The following is a 16631-nucleotide window of genomic DNA, read 5'->3' as shown; positions in this document are numbered from 1 at the left end:
GGCAGGGAAGGGGTATCAAGGATTTGGATAAACTGGGAAGCCCTGATCAGTTAGGTAGAAACTGCCCCTCCCCACCCAGGAGGGAGTGGCAGACCTTTAGCTAACTTGCCCTCGAAGCTAATAGTAATTACTCCTAATATCTAAATAACTAAATGAATAATAAAATGCCATTGCAATGAACATCTAACACCACTAGCCAGGCAAACTCCTGAGTAGAAACCACAATAGCTTTTGCCACTATGGCCTCCCAGGCAAACCCCAAATCAGGAACAGGGAGCAGAGAAACCTGCTCACCTCAACTCCCTGGAGTCAACTGTTTTACTCCCTACCAACTGTCCCCTCACCGAAAGTTCTCCAGGGGGTTCCCCTAAAATTCTGGTTGAGGCTTGACCCTGTATCCTGCAGGAATTCCATCCTGCCATTTTCTATATTACATTATGAAAGAGTTGAGATGTACATTTTCCACTAAGTTTGCTTTGCCTGCATCACAAACATTTTTGTTAAATTGTCTCATTTTTTCATTTCTTTGATGAAATTGTCTTATGTTTTACAATGTGTTCTTGGACCTTTAAATTATTTGCAATTAATTTAGTGTCCAGTTGATTTTTAATCCTTCCTCCAAATTCCATTCATTGATGAGACATTTATTACATCATCTTCAATAGAAGGTATATTTAATATTTCTACTTTTCTGAATGTTTGAAGTTTTTAATGCCCTAATATTTTATCAACTTTGTAAAGATATTATGCACAGCTAAGAAAAATACAACTGAGATACTGCTTTGAAGTTTGTAAAGTACTTTTCAAGTATTATTTCATTTAACATTTATTAAAATACTATTTTTATTACTTTTTTATTATTTTGAGTGCTGTTTTTTATTGTTCTAGTTTTAGAGATCAAGTAACTGATGCTGAAAGATTAAGGGATTTGTTCAGGGCTGTATAGCCAGTTAAGGGCTCAGGCAAGATTTGAACTAAAGTCTTCCTGATTGCAAATCCAAGACCCTACCAATATGTCACCAAGTACCCAGAGGGAGAAGCCTTCTGTTCAAATTCAGAAATCATGAGAGATTTTTCATATCTATCTTTTCTAGAATTTTATTCAGATCTTTAACTGTTTCTCCTTATATTTTGCTGAGATTTCCCTAGTTACAAAGGAATACAGTGAGACTTCCCACCACTAGTTTTTCCATTTATTTCTCCTTGAAATAATAATAATAAGCATTTCTATACCCCTTTAAAGTTTGAAGCAAATATTTAAAATATTGCCTTGCTTTTCTCATCATAACAATCTTGGGAGGTATGGACAAGTACACCTCATCTTATTGGGCTTCACTCTTTTGAACTTGACAGATATTGTATGTTTTACAAATTGAAGGATTGTGGCAACCCTGAATGGAATAAGATTGTTCATAACATTTTTTTCAAAAGTAGACTCGAACCATGCCTCTATGCTACACTTTGGTCATTCTCACAGTATTTCAAAACTTTTACTTATTATTATATCTGATATAACAAGCTATGATCAGTGATCTTTGATATTACTAATATAATTACTTAGAGAAATCTTGAATGGTGCCCATATAAGATGGAGAATTTAATGTAGAAATGTTGAATGTATTCTGACTGCTTCAAGGAAGAGCTCTTCCCAGTACCTTCCTTCTCCATGCTCCCCATTTCCTGAGACAAAACAATACTAAAAGTAAACCAAAAGGCCTACAAGGGCCTTTAAGTCATTCAGTGAAAGGAAGAGTCGATCAATGCAGCAAACTTCATTTTTCTCTTGTAAGAAATTGCCACCCCTCTGATGAGTTACCAGCTACCAACCCTGAGGAAAGACCCTCCACCAGCAAAAAGTTTAAAACTTCCTTAAGGTTAATGTAAGGATTAGCATCATTTAGTAATAATATATATTTAATTAAGGTTTCATATTGGGGGAGAAAGGAGTTTAGGCTAAATACTACATAGCATAAACAATAGACTAGAATATAGGGGAAAACATAACTTTTTTATGCACTGGGAAACAAAAATTCCTATGGTTTCCTTTGGCGTGGTGGTCTAAAACCAAACCCAGAATAACTCCTTGGTATGTCTCTATATTATTGTTTCCACTTGGAAACAAAGGAAATTAAGGAAGAGAGAGATTAAGTGACTGCCCTAATGTCACACAGCAACTTAGTGTTTAGATATGTATTGATTTAGGCTGGGTTTGAACTCAAGTCTTCCTGAATTCAAACCCAACACTCTACCCACCGTACCACCTAGCCTCCTATAGGTACTACTTCAGATGTTATTGATATTAATTCATTATTCATAGTAACTTTAAGCATAATGAAGTTTCCTTCTTTATCTCTTTATCCCTGCCTATTTTTACTGTTATCTCCTCTGGACTCATGATCACTATCCTTAATTTTTAAAAATTCACCTGAAGAAGAATTAAATTTTGCCCCAGCCCCTTATTATAATGCTCTGTGACTCTAGGTATTTCTCATAAATAACTTTTTGGACTCTGCTAATTGCTACTATAGTCTTCTTTCATTTCTAGGTGACTGGAGCCCTTTCATATTTGTGTTTATAATCATCAGTTGTATATTTCCTTTCATCCTATTCCTTTATTGTGTTTTTTCCTTTCTTTGCCTCCTACCTCCCCCCATTTAAATAGGTTATAAGAGGTGGTCCAGTAACTAGAGAGAGATCTAGAGTCAAAATGACCTGGGTTCAAATCTGGCCTCAGACACCTTTGTAAAAGTGAGCAAGTCACTTAACCAACCCCATTTACCTAGTCCTTGTCTTTCTGTGTTACTAGATCAGGATTAGGGGTTTTGAAGAAAGAACCCCAATAAAGTAAAGAAGGTGGTAAAGGAGGAGTGTGCTTAATGATCAATAACTGAACTGATCTCTTTGTTCCACTGCTCCTCTTCTTTTCCCCTAGTCTAGTCTCCACCTCACATTCTTATTCTTTTTTTCCTCTTAGTCCTCCCTTCATGATCCATCTCTGAAACTAGATATTGTTTTCCTGCTCTTCCTCTAAACTGCCCCCTCCCCTGCTATCCTAAAATTTTTCTGCTGAGTTCAATATAATTGTGTGTGTGTGTGTGGTTCAACTATGTTAAACCTTCCTTTGTCCATTCCAGATGAAAATGAGGCCCATTTCCCCATCCCTTCCTCCATGTTTACTCCACTCTTCAACTCACATCCCCCAATTATGTGAGATAGTAACTTCCCTCCTCCTCATTTCTTTCCTAATATATTTCCCATTCCTTGTTTTTCCTTAAAATCATTGTTTTAAATCATGTCTATAGGCCACTTTTTTTTTAATTTTAAACCCTTAGCTTCTGTGTATTGACTTATAGGTGGAAGATTGGTAAGAGTAGGCAATGGGGGTCAAGTGACTTGCCCAGGGTCACATAGCTGGGAAGTGTCTGAGGCCGGATTTGAACCTAGGACCTCCTGTCTCTAGGCCTGGCTCTCAATCCACTGAGCTACCCAGCTGCCCCCCATAGGGCACTTCTAATTTAATTCTGACTAGGTGGTCTGAGCTCTAGGAATTGGTTGACCTTCCATCCCCCTCTGAGGCTCTCAAGATCAGGGTCTGTGCCATCTGGTTATACTACTGCTCCACTGACTGTTGGAGTTTTCCCAGTCGGGGAGCTTTGGGGACCTCCCTGAGCTGAGAATTTGGGGACTGTTTCTTCTTCCAGATCTCAGAACTTCTGGTCATCTTTTTCTGTAATCCAGGACTAGACGAATCAGCTTTCTCGAGGTTCACTTTAGAGTGTGGGGTTATTGTTTGATCTGCTGATCTTGTTAAATCTTCCCTGGAGCAAAGGTGGGAGATTTTAGTCCTCTGCACATTTCCCATGGCCATCATTCCTGAAATAATAAGCAATAATTAAGTATTCACTACATGCCAGACACTATGGGAGAATCTTGGGATACAAAGACAAAACATGACATAATCTCTGCCATTAAGGATATCACATTTCTATTGAGTGAAATAGTCTGTGTCTTTGCACAGAAGAGGCAGAAGTTAATTTGGTGGTGGGGAAGGAAGAAGACCCTAACAAGTAGGAAAATCAGGAAAAGGATAATGTAGGAGATAGGACTTCAACTGACTATGAAAGGAAGCTAGGCATTCTAAGAGATGGAGATAAGGACAAAGAGCAATCCAACATGGGAGGACAGCCTAAGAAAATACACAGATGGAATGTCATTTGTGAGAAACAGCCAGTTGAACTGGAAAATAGTGTGAATTAAAATGAAATGAGTAATAAATATGGAAAGGTGAGTTGCAATGAGCTTGGGAAAGGAACTCTCCTAATCATGAAGTTTTCCTTGATTTTAGCTTCAGGATCTTGTGCTTACATTTACATTATTCAATCTAAAACAGAGAGAAATGAGACAGTTCTTCATATAATCTCCCTTCTGAGTCTTAAGAACTGCTCACAATTCAGCATTTCCCCAGATGATATTTGTAAAAAACTTAGCAGATTGTCTATCACTTCATAGATACATAAAAATGTTCTCTATCCTTTATAATAAATAAGACAAACTATGGTTAGCATCAAACAACATATTTCCTTGACCTTAATGGTGTGATAAAGATTTCCTGGTGCTTAGACATGTGGCCTATACCTCTCTGCTCCTCTCATCACCTTCTCTGCTCCTGTGATTAGTGACTGTTTACAGATATCAAGAACTGGAATGACATGTTCCAAGTTTAATATTCACATGACTTTGCCACACTAAAAGAGGCAGAGTTGTGCTTTGTTCCTTCTGGTCAACAGATCAAAGGCAACTCAAGTCAAGTATTGGAGTCAGAGAAGGTGACAGGGTTGAGGTGGGAAAGAATAAGACTGTGTGTACCTGGTACCAAAGTCCTTGCAAAAGAAAGAGAATCAATTGAGGGGCCAGTAAGTATCTACAACCAGAATCTCTAAATAGTGTGATATAGGGGCAGCTGGGTAGCTCAGTGGACTGAGAGTCAGGCCTAGAGATGGGAGGTCCTAGGTTCAAATCCGGCCTCAGACACTTCCCAGCTATGTGACCCTGGGCAAGTCACTTGACCCTCATTGCCCACCCTTACCACTCTTCCACCAAGGAGCCAATACACAGAAGTTAAGAGTTTAAAAAAAAAAAAGAACTAAAATAAAAATAAATAGTGTGATATATTTAGATAGGGCAAAATGAATTAGATAAAGAGACTGGTTTGGATCAGCGATCCCAAACCAAAGGAACTAAATCAGCTGTAAATCTATCCAAGCTTAGAGTAGGACTCAGAATCACATAGAGTTCATGATTGCAAAGGGATCTCAGGAGAAGCGCAACCTCAGATGGTGATTAGGTGGTAAACAGATCTGGGAAAGGAATATTGATTTCATGGATGTCAGAGGAGTAAGAAAGAAAAAGCCATAAATAGGAGAAAGATATAAATAAGACACCTCCTAATTTAAATAAAATCAAATTCTGTACCTCCTCCAATAAAACATCATTTCCTCAGCACTTTGCCCATTATGTTGGCACTTAATGAATGCTTCTTAAACTGATCTGAATCCACCTTCCTCTATCCACTTCACACTTTCATAAAGTTTATTCTCTGAAAGTTCTCACCCCTAAAGTACTGCCATTACTGGCACTGAAGACAGACAATTGAATACCTTACCACAGAGAGAGGCAAGGGCTTCATTTCTAGCTTATAGTACAGGGAGGGATCCCAAGTCCACAGGCAGTGGTGTCTCATGTAGCTTTATCAGAGCTGGTATATATCATATTCACACTAATTCATTCACATTTCTGCCCCTAAATCCCTCTCACACTGTAGCACTAGACTCAGCACACACACATCCTTGACCCCCTAAAATGATACCATAGAATCTCAGTGTTAGAGGATCAATGTTCAGCTCACAGTCTCCTTCTCCAATCCAACCACTGCCATTATGCTTAGACTTCAATATTCTTGTTTTTGTCCCTCACATAATACCTTCCTAGTCCACCTAGTCCAACCCATACCTGAAGTGATCATCCAGCCTCTACTTGAAACACAAACCAAAAAACAGGTACCAGATCAGGATCTTAGAAAGAAAACTGACAGAGAGATTCCTGAGGTCTTCATAAAGGGAAGAATGTCCTTCTGAAGAAACAGGACCCTCTCAATCATAATCCCCCCAGTAATCACCCCACTTTACAAAATATCCAGGGGTTCAGGATTGTATACTCTCCTAAACCCCCGCTTCTATTATGAAGATCAAGTCCTGATGGTGAAAACAAAACATAAAGAATGAGACACATTTTTGGACAAAACCAATAGAGGAATATGTTTTCTTTTACTATCCATGTTTACTACAAGGGTTTCTTTTTCTAGAGCAGCAAGGTAGAAGAACAGAAAAATATTTGACATTTTAAAGATATAAAATTTAATTTCAAAAAATAAATCAGGAAGCATCTTTCAACTCACCAAAAGGAAGCCAAAAACAACTGAACCAGTCAAGGACTTCAAAGGTGTTTTGTTAGCTTTCGCCTCAGGGCTCCCATCACCTCCTTGTTCCTCAGAGTATAGATAAAAGGATTGAGCATGGGGGTTACAACTGTGTAGAAAAGGGAGATGATTTGGTCCATGTCCTGTGTAGTATTGGCTCCAGGTCTCATGTAGGCAATGGAAGCAGTTCCATAGAAGAGGAGGACAACCAGTAGGTGGGAAGAGCAAGTAGAGAAGACTTTTTGACATCCCTGAGCAGAGGCTAAACCAAGGATTGTAATGAGGATGCGGACATACGAAAACACAATCAATGCAAAGGGAGCAATGATAAAAAGCAGAGTGAGGACAAGATTCTCAACCTCAGCCCAGAATGTGTCTCCTCTTGCCAGCCTCAAAACTGGTAAAATGTCACATAGAAAGTGGTGAACAATATTGGTGCCACGGAAGGGCAAGGTAAAGATGAAGATGGAGTGGGTGGTTCCTGTGGTGATGCCCATTAGATAGGAAGCACCCACCATACCCACACATACCTGTCTGTTCATTAATGTGGCATAGTGCAGGGGCCGGCAAATGGCAGCAAAACGGTCATAAGCCATGGCAGCAAGCAGACAGCATTCAGCAATGCCAAAGAGGGCAAAGAAATACATCTGGGTGAAGCAGCCAACAGGAGAGATGACAGGATGTGAGAAGAGGAGATCCCTCAGCATCCTAGGCACAATAGTGGTAGTATAGAGAATCTCTATTACAGAGAGATGTCTGAGAAAGAAGTACATGGGTGTGTTAAGGGCTGAGTCAAGCAGGGTAAGGGTGATGATCAGGGAATTTCCACATAGGGTGACCAGGTAGACAAAGAGCACTCCCCAAAAGAGGGGGAGCTTATAACCTCTCAAATCTGAGAATCCCAACAAAATGAATTCATTTACTGATGTCCCATTATCATCATCCATATCACTAAGTTTGGCACTGAGGACAAGACTAAGGAAGAGTTGTTAATAGTCTCAAAGAAGAGTAAAAAATAGACAAACTGCTATGGTAAGAAAGTGCCAGGCTACACAAAAAAAACCCAAGTGTGAGGTGCTAAGCAGTGGGATGTGAGAAAGTCCTTTCTGATAAATCTATAACAAAAATGATTTTTTAATTTATCAGAAGTAAAATGTAATCTTGCCTGGAAACAGGTTACTATGCATAATGTCAACGTGGTCTCTTTCGCCTCACAGAAACCTGAGTTTTAGGGGGAAAACTCATCTTTTAATATTAAAGACAACTGAAGATGTGAACACATGTAGACAGACATAAAAAATAGTGAGAGAAGAAAAAAGACAAGACAGACAAGAGAAAAAGAGAGGAGAGAGAGAAAACATGAGAGAAAAGAAGAGAATAGGGAGACAGGAGAGAGAAAGAGAAAGAGAGAAAGAGAGAGAGAGAGGAGTGAGGAGAGAGCAAAGAAGAAACAGTGAAACGCTTTGAGGAAGATAGAATGAGACACAGAAGAAAAGCAGAAAGGATGGGTGGAAATTTTAACATTCACATATTATCCCCATCACCCATTAGAGTCTCTCCCAGAACCCTTATTAGAGGAAACAAGATCTAAAAGCCATTCCCATGTGGCTCTTTGATTTACTAACCCTGAGCCACAGCCCATTGGGAGCCTGATCCCCAAAGCAGGGAGGAGGAGAAAAGATCGGGCTATAATCAAGAGGTATCAAGAAAATGAAAAAAGAAATTTTGCCCTTAGGGCTGTATGAATTTAACACTAGTCCTTAGTACCCTAAGATCACTCTGGGAGGACACCAGAAGCCTCATGGTTCCCTGGCACCCAAAAGACTCTTGCCTCTTGTCCCACATGGTAGTCCGAAACACTGGCCTCTGATCTGGACAGAAGTCAAGTCCACAAATCAGAGGACTCAGAAAAGTGATGTCACTCAAAGGTAGAAGTTTGGGTCCAGAAAGGAAATAGGCCTCTTTTGCCTGGAACCATTGAGAGTCTGGGTGGCTAGGAGAACACACTGGCACACCACATAGCTGGCTCTTTGGCACTGGAATCATGGTGAGATGAGGTGACTTGGTAAACATGAGCTCAGCAAATGCTGAATAAGGGAAGAAGCTTGCAAAGGGAACAAATAGTCAGTCCCATATGGCTGCTGCCTTTTCTTTCACCAATCCTCTCTTTTAACTTATTTAATGAATAACTATCCATTAAGATAGAGTCTCCAGAAAATTTTAATATTAACAGGGCCTGTCATGTCTAAGGAAAAATGAATAGTAAATACTCAATTACTTCCACTCCTGGAATTCCCTGCAAGGTAGGTACAGAATCCTGAAACAAGACATATCCCACATTCATCTCTGTAACCCCAAACTCCACCAAAAAGATTAGAATCTGGAGAGAATATCTCAAGTCTGTGGTGAAATGGAGGTCCAGAAAGAAGCAAATCCATTCCCAGTGAGTCTAGAGTAGATGCCCATACAGGATGCTAAGGAGCTATGGATTCAGAATTTGCATGGCTGCTGGTCATAGTGGAAATCACCCAGTTTTCCTCCCCTCAGCCCTTAGGCACTATTGTGAGGGTTATTTAGCAATTAATTTAGTATTAGTGTTGGACCTAGCAGGAAGGGCTGGAAGATTCCAAGATGGAATGAAGGAGCAGGAAGTGGGGCTTGTGCTCTGAGAGAGACTCCATTAGTGGTTGGGGACATAACTGTTGCTAACCCTGGGAGATCTCAGAGTTAGGGAAAAACTGCATCCAGATTCCCTGGGATCCTGAGAGGTGAAGGCTTTCAGCAGTGGACAACAGACCTGCAGAGCAGCACCAAGTGGGAAAGTGGTTTGTGATCTGGTGGGCAGCATTTCAAACTCACTCTCCCTACCTGGGTACCTTGGATCACCTGGTGGGGTTGGCTCTTGGCATCCTGTGATCATCCTTGAATTTACCGAGAGACCCTAATTGAAAGCCATCCTCAGGCCCTTTAGCTGAGCTGACCAAACCTGGCTGGAACCAGGTTTGGAGGAGCTTTCCCTGTGACTTCAGTACTGCTTCCTTTGGGCCCTACCTGGCTTAGGTCAATAGAATAGTGTAGTCAAGTCCTTCCCTGCCCCCTGTGGTTTGCCCTTAGGTTGTAAGTATAGAATCCCCTATTCCCATCTTTTATTTTGTTTCCCTCAATTAAGCTGTTATAAACTTTTATCTTCTGCCTGCTGGTTCTATAGGCCCTAGCCTAGGTGAGCTGAGTGACTGGCCTAATTGTCATTCCTGTGACAGTTAACAGCTTGGCAGTAAACCCTGGTCTCCCTATCCTGGTTGGTCCTGTCTTTCCTTCAACCCAGTGTGAACCCACAAACCATTTAGATTACATTTTAATAATAACAGTTAACATCCCTGGTGTCCCACCATTACAGCACTTAACACACAGATGGAAGCAACCAGATCTAACTGACAAACAAACCTTCCTTGATGCAAAGGGGGGAAACTGTAACCCACATTGCTCTTAAGAATATAAAAATACATAATAAAAATGACAATCCTACCCAAATTAATTTACTTAATCAGTGCCATACCTATCAAACTACCAAGAAACTTTTTACTGAATTAGAAAAAATTATAACAAAGTTCATTTGGAAGAACAAAAAATCAAAAATATCAAGGGAAATAATGAAAAAAATGTGGAGGGGAGCCTAGCAGTACCAGATCTTAAACTGTACTATAAAGCAGTGGTCATCAAAACAATATGGTACTGGGCAGCTGGGTAGTTCAGTGGAGTGAGAGTCAGGCCTAGAGACAGGAGGTCCTAGGTTCAAAACCTGGCCTCAGCCACTTCCCAGCTGTATGACCCTGGGCAAGTCACTTGACCCCCATTGCCCACCCTTACCAATCTTCCACCTATGAGACAATATACCGAAGTACAAGGGTTTAAAAAACAAACAAACAAACAAAACAATATGGTACTGGTTATGAGTCAGAAGGGAGGATCAGTGGAATAGACTTGAGGTAAATGACATAAGCAAGATAGAGTACAATCAACCCAAAGATCCCAGCTTTGGAGAGAAAAACCCACTATTTGACAAAAACTGCTGGGAAAATTAGAAAATAGGATGGGAGAGATTAGGTTTAGATCAACATCTCACACCTTATACCAAAATAAATTCAGAATGGGTGAATGACTTGAATATGTAAGGAAGGAAACTATAAGTAAATTAGGTGAATCTAACATATTCATAGAAGTGTTTACTTTGGGGATCTATGGGAAAGAAAAGATTTTAAGACCAAGCAAGAGATAGAGAATATTACAAAATATAAAATGAATAATTTTGATTACCTTAAATTAAAAAGGTTTTGTACAAACAAAACCAATGCAACCAAAATTAGAAGGGAAGCAACAAATTGGGAAAAAATCTTGTAAAAAAACCTCTGACAAAGATCTAATTACTCAAATTTATAAGGAGCTAAATGAATTGTACAAAAAATCAAGCCATTCCCCAACTGATAAATGGACAAGGGACATGAATAGACAGTTTTCAGATAAAGAAATCAAAATTATCAATAAGCACATGAAAAAGTGTTCTAAATCTTTTATAATTAGAGAAATGCACATCAAAACAACTCTGAGGTAACACCTCACACATAACAGATTGACTAATATGACAGCAAAGAAAAATAATAAATTTTGGAGGAGATGTAGCAAAATTAAGTTGTGAATTGATCCAACCATTCTGGAAGGCAATTTGGAACTATGCCCAAAGGACGCTAAAAGACTGTCTGCCCTTTGATCCAGCCATACCACTGCTGGGTTTATACCCCAACGAGATAATAAGGGAAAATACACGTACAAAAATATTCATAGCCACATTCTTTGTGGTGGCAAAAAACTGGAAAGTAAGGGGATGCCCTTCGATTGGAGAATGGCTGAACAAATTGCAGTATCTGATGGTGATGGAATATTATTGTGCTAAAAGGAATAAAGAACTGGAGGAATTCCATGTGAACTGAACGACCTCCAGGAATTGATGCAGAGGCAGAAGAGCAGAGCCAGGAGAACATTGTACACAGAGACTGATACATGGTGGCACAATTGAATATAATGGTCTTTGAGGGACTTATGAAAAAGAAGTCTATCCACATCCAGAGAAAGAACTGTGGGAGTAAAAACACAGAAGAACATATGATTAACCACATGGTTTGAGGGGAATGTGATTGGGAATATTGACTTTAAATGATCACTCTATTGCAAATATTGATAATATGGGAAATAGGTTTTGATAAATGATACATGTAAAACCCACTGGAATTGCTCATCAACTCCAGGAGAGAGGAGGGAGGAAGGAGGGAAAGAATGTGAATCATGTAACCATGGGAAAATATTCTAAATTAAATATTTAAACAAAAAAAAGGAAGGAAGGAAGAGTCAATCAATGCAGTGAACTTCATAGCTGTCTTTTTTTTTTAACATTAAGTATTATTTCCAAGGCAGAATGGGAAACGGGCTAGGCAATCAAAGTTAAATGACTTGTCCAGAGTCAAATAACTAAGAATTGTTTGAGGCCAGATTTGAACCCAATATATCCCGTCCCTATCCACTGAGCCACCTAGCTACCCCATTGTTGTCTTACTTTAAGAAATTGCCACTACCACTCCAACCTTCAGCAACCACCACCCTGATCAGCCTATAGTCATCAACCCAGAGGCAAGACCCTCCACCAGCAAAATGTTTACAACTCACTGAAAACTCAAATCAGGATTAGGATTTTTTTTACTAATAAATTATGTTTAATTAAAATATATGCATTAATTTTCTTTTTTTAGACATATTACAATTGCACACTTAATAGACTACAATACACTGTAAACATATTTTTATATGCATTGGGAAATCAAAAAATTCCTGTGACTTGCTTTTTTGAGATGATCTGGAATCAAACTAACAATCTCTCAGAGGTATGCTTGTTATTATTTGGTCCCACTTTAAAACAAAGGAAACAAAGATAGATAGAGAATGAGTGACTAGCCTAGGAACACAGCAAATATTTAGACTTTGTTTAGGCTGGATTTGAAATCAGGTCTTCCTAAATCCAAGTCTAGCACTCTACTCATTAAACCATCTAGTTGCCTATGAGTGTCCCATCAGATACTATTGATATTTTTTAAACCCTTACCTTCCATCTGAGAATCAATTATAAGTATTGGTTCTAAGGCAGAAGAGTGGTAAGGGTTAGGCAGTTGAGCTTAGGTGACTTGCCCAGGATCACACATCTAGGAAGTGTCTGAGGCCAGGTTTAAACCCAGGATATCCTGTCTCCAGACCAGGTTCTCTGTCCACTGAGCTGCCCTTTGCTTCATTATTCATGGTAAATTTAAGCATAATGAAGTTTCCCTGTTTATTTCTTTTAATCTTGCCTATTTTTATTTGTTGTCACCTCTGAAATCATGATTATTAGCCCTACTTATTTTTAGTTCATGCAAGCAGAATTAAATTTTGCCCCAGTCTCTTATTATTATCCTAACTGAGATGATTTTTTCTTCTAAATAACTTGTTGGACTCTGCTTTCTAAACTACGCTGTTATCTTCTTTCATTTCCTGAGTGACTCCATTTCTTTCATATTTGTGCCTATAATCATCAATTACATATTTCCCTCTACCCTATTCTCTCTCTTTTTTTTTTTAATTTTAAACCCTTAACTTCTGTGTATTGACTTATAGGTGAAAGATTGGTAAGGGTGGGCAATGGGGGTCAAGTGACTTGCCCAGGGTCACACAGCTGGGAAGTGTCTGAGGCCGGATTTGAACCTAGGACCTCCTGTCTCTAGGCCTGGCTCTCAATCCACTGAGCTACCCAGCTGCCCCCCCCCATTCTCTTTTTTTAAATTTTCCTTGCCCCACTCCCTGTCTTTACAAAGAAGATGATAAGTGGAAGCTATGTGGCATGGAGGATAGTAAGTCAAACTTGGAGTCGAGGACCTTGAGTTCAAATCTGGCCTTAGACACTTCCTAGCTATGTGACTGTGGGCAAGTCACTTTATGCCATTTGTCTTGCCTTTGAACTTCTATCTTAGAGGTGATACTAGAAAGTAAGGGCTATAAATATATACACATAAAGAAGGTAGTAAAGAAGTTTTCTTAATACTTCGTGATCAGTAATGATAAGGATCTCTCTGCTCCACTGCTCTTCATCTCTTCCCCTTATCCAGTGTCCTCCTAAGATATTTATTCTTTCCTCTTATTCCCCCCTTCATGATGCAACTCTGACATTAAATTTTGTCCCTACTCTTTCTCTAAACTGCCCTGCAAACTGCTATAATGATATTTCTCTGCTGAATTTAATATATATTTGTGTGTATGTGTATTACTGTGTTAAACATTGTTTTATTCATTCTAGATAAAAGTGAGGTTGATGTTGCACATTGCTCCATCCCTTCCTCCATGTTTCCTCCACTCTTCAATTCCCGTCCCCTATTATGTGAGACAGTAAGTTCTCTCCTGTTTCTCCTCATTTCTCCTGATGTATTTCTCTTTCTCTCATTTTCCTAAACACAAGATTTCTACTTAATTACTTCTTAGGCCACCCTTATTGAATTCCCAGAACAAAGTCACAGCTCTGTGGGTAACTGTCACTAATCAGGATAATGGATAATCTTCTTTCCCCTCTCATGCTCCCAAGATCAGGATCCTGCCTCTTCTGGGATCCTGTGCCCTCTGGGAAGAACTCTGGTCATGCTATTGCTCCACTCTACTGATGGAGTTTTCTCAGTCGACCTTGGGAGACCTCCTTGGGCTGAAAAATTAGGGACTATTTCCTCTTCCAGGGCTTTTAGCTTCTGGTCATCTTTTTCTTTAATCCAGGCCTGGATGAATCAGCTTACTCAAGGTTTACTTAGGATATTGCTGCTCTTATTAATCATCCCTGGAACAAAGATGGGAGATTTTAGTCCTCTGTACCTTTCCCAGGATCATCGTTCCTGAAACTGTAAGTAATTATTAAATACCACATAACATAAAGTGTGAGAAATGCTAGGGACACAAAAGAAAATATGACACAATCCCAGCCAGGAATATTGATTTTATGGTGAACATGGATATCAGAGGAATAAGACAGAAGCAGCTATAAGCAAGGGAGATCTAAAGAAGCCTCACTTCCTAATTTAGATAGAGTAAAATTCTGCAAATCCTCTAGTGAAATTTGGGTTTGTTCAAAGAGAATGTTACTTTTTTTTCTCTCTATGTCCTCAGCACCTTGGACAATGTCTTCCACAGAGTAAGCACTTAATGAATGGATCAGAATTCTCCCTACCCCTGGTTAACTTGACACGTTATAGAGCTTTTTTATCTGGGAGTTCTCTGTACTTAAAAACTATTAGTTAAAACCACTGAAGAGGGCCAATGGAATGTCTTACTACAGAGAAAGGGAAGGGTTCCAATTAAAGGTTATACAAGTCTGCAGTCAATGGGGCCTAAAGTGTGTCAAAACTTGTGCATAATAATCACACCAAATCATTCACATCTGTGTCCCTTAATTCAGTTGGATTCCTCTCACACTGCAGCACTAGACTCAGCACACACATATACTTGACACCCACAAATAATATCACCAAATCGCAGTGTTAATGTTAATCTTAAGGAGGTCAGTATCCAGCTCACAGAGCTCTTCTCCATGCCAAACATTGCCCTTAATCTTGGAGACTTCAATATGTGTTAATGTCCCTTAGACACTAGCTTCCTAGTCCAACCAATACCTGAATATCCTTCCAAAAGTGTTCATGCAGCCTCCACTTTAAGCAAAAAGCTGAAAACAGGTACTAGATCAAGATCTTAGGCAAAAACCTGACAGGGAGATCCTTCAGACTTTCAGAAAAGGAATGATGTCCTTCTGAAAGACCAGGCCCATTTCAACCATAATTCCCCAGGAATCTCCCCATTGTGCAAAAGATCAAGACCACACCCTGCTTCTGTTACAAAGATAAGTTCTTGATGATGAAGAACACTAAACATGCAAAATGGGACACACATTTTGGGACAAATCTGATGCAGAAATTTGTAGGAAAACAATACTAATAATAAAGGAAATTTTTATTATCCATGTTTCGTACAAGGGTTTTGTTTTTCTAAAACAGCAATATGGAAAATAAAAATGTTTCATATTTAAAAAATATAAATTTAATTTCAAAAAATAGATCAGGAAGCATATCTGAACTCACCAAAAAGGAAGCCAAGGAAACCACTGGGCCAGTTGAGAATTTCAAAGAGATTTTGTTAGCTTTCGCCTCAGGGCTCCCATCACCTCTTTGTTCCTCAGAGTATAGATAAAAGGGTTGAGCATGGGTGTTACAACTGTGTAGAAAAGGGAGATGATTTGATCCATGTCCTGGGTAGCATTTACTCCCGGTCTCATGTAGGCGATAGAAGCAGTCCCATAGAAGAGGAGGACAACCAAAAGGTGGGAAGAGCAAGTAGAGAAGACTTTTTGGCGTCCTTGAGCAGAAGCTAACCCAAGGATGGTAATGAGGATGCGGACATAGGAAAACAGGATCAGTACAAAGGGAGTAATTATAAAGAACAGAGAGATGAGAAAATTTCCAAGCTCAGCCCAGAATGTGGCTGCACTTGCCAGTCTCACAACAGGTAAAATGTCACAAAGAAAGTGATGAACAATGTTGGGGCCATGGAAAGGCAAAGTAAAGATGAGCAGAGCATCAGTGGTACATGAGGTGATCCCCATTAGATAGGAAGCACCCACCATACCCACACATACCTGTCTGTTCATCAATGTGGCATAGTGCAGGGGCCGGCAAATGGCAGCATAACGGTCATAAGCCATGGCAGAGAGCAGACAACATTCAGCAACGCCAAAGAGGGCAAAGAAATACATCTGGGTAAAACAGCTGGCTGGAGAGATGGCAGGATATGAGGAGAGGAGATCCCTCAGCATCCTAGGAATAATAGTAGTAGTGTAGAGTATCTCTATAATAGAGAGGTGTCTGAGGAAGAAGTACATTGGAGTGCTCAGGGCTGAGTCAAGCAGGGTAAGGGTGATGATCAGGGAGTTGCCCAAAAGGGTGACCAGGTAAATAAAGATCACTCCCCAAAAGAGAGCCAGCTTATAAGCCCCTAAATATGAGAATCCCAACAAAATAAATTCAGTCACTGCTGTCCCATTATCATCATCCAT

General features: G+C 39.7%; 2 protein-coding genes across 2 annotated transcripts; both read right to left on the bottom strand.

Moving 5' to 3' along the window:
- Positions 1–6492: 6492 nt before the first annotated feature.
- On the bottom strand, positions 6493–7422 carry LOC123250489 (olfactory receptor 9-like). The gene has a single exon (XM_044679570.1). It carries the CDS (start codon positions 7420–7422, stop codon positions 6493–6495), a length of 930 nt encoding a protein of 309 aa, XP_044535505.1.
- An 8279-nt stretch (positions 7423–15701) lies between these two features.
- Positions 15702–16631, bottom strand: LOC123250495 (olfactory receptor 9-like). The gene has a single exon (XM_044679578.1). The coding sequence runs from the start codon at positions 16629–16631 to the stop codon at positions 15702–15704; it is 930 nt and encodes a 309-aa protein (XP_044535513.1).

This window comes from Gracilinanus agilis, chromosome 5 (genome assembly GCF_016433145.1).
Source record: "Gracilinanus agilis isolate LMUSP501 chromosome 5, AgileGrace, whole genome shotgun sequence".
Lineage (NCBI taxonomy): Eukaryota > Metazoa > Chordata > Mammalia > Didelphimorphia > Didelphidae > Gracilinanus > Gracilinanus agilis.
This window is presented reverse-complemented; position numbering and strand designations above follow the sequence as displayed.

Bases quoted from the DNA above. Each gene is read 5' to 3' on its own strand.
- LOC123250489 (XM_044679570.1), bottom strand. From the start codon at position 7,422: ATGGATGATGATAATGGGACATCAGTAAATGAATTCATTTTGTTGGGA.
- LOC123250495 (XM_044679578.1), bottom strand. From the start codon at position 16,631: ATGGATGATGATAATGGGACAGCAGTGACTGAATTTATTTTGTTGGGA.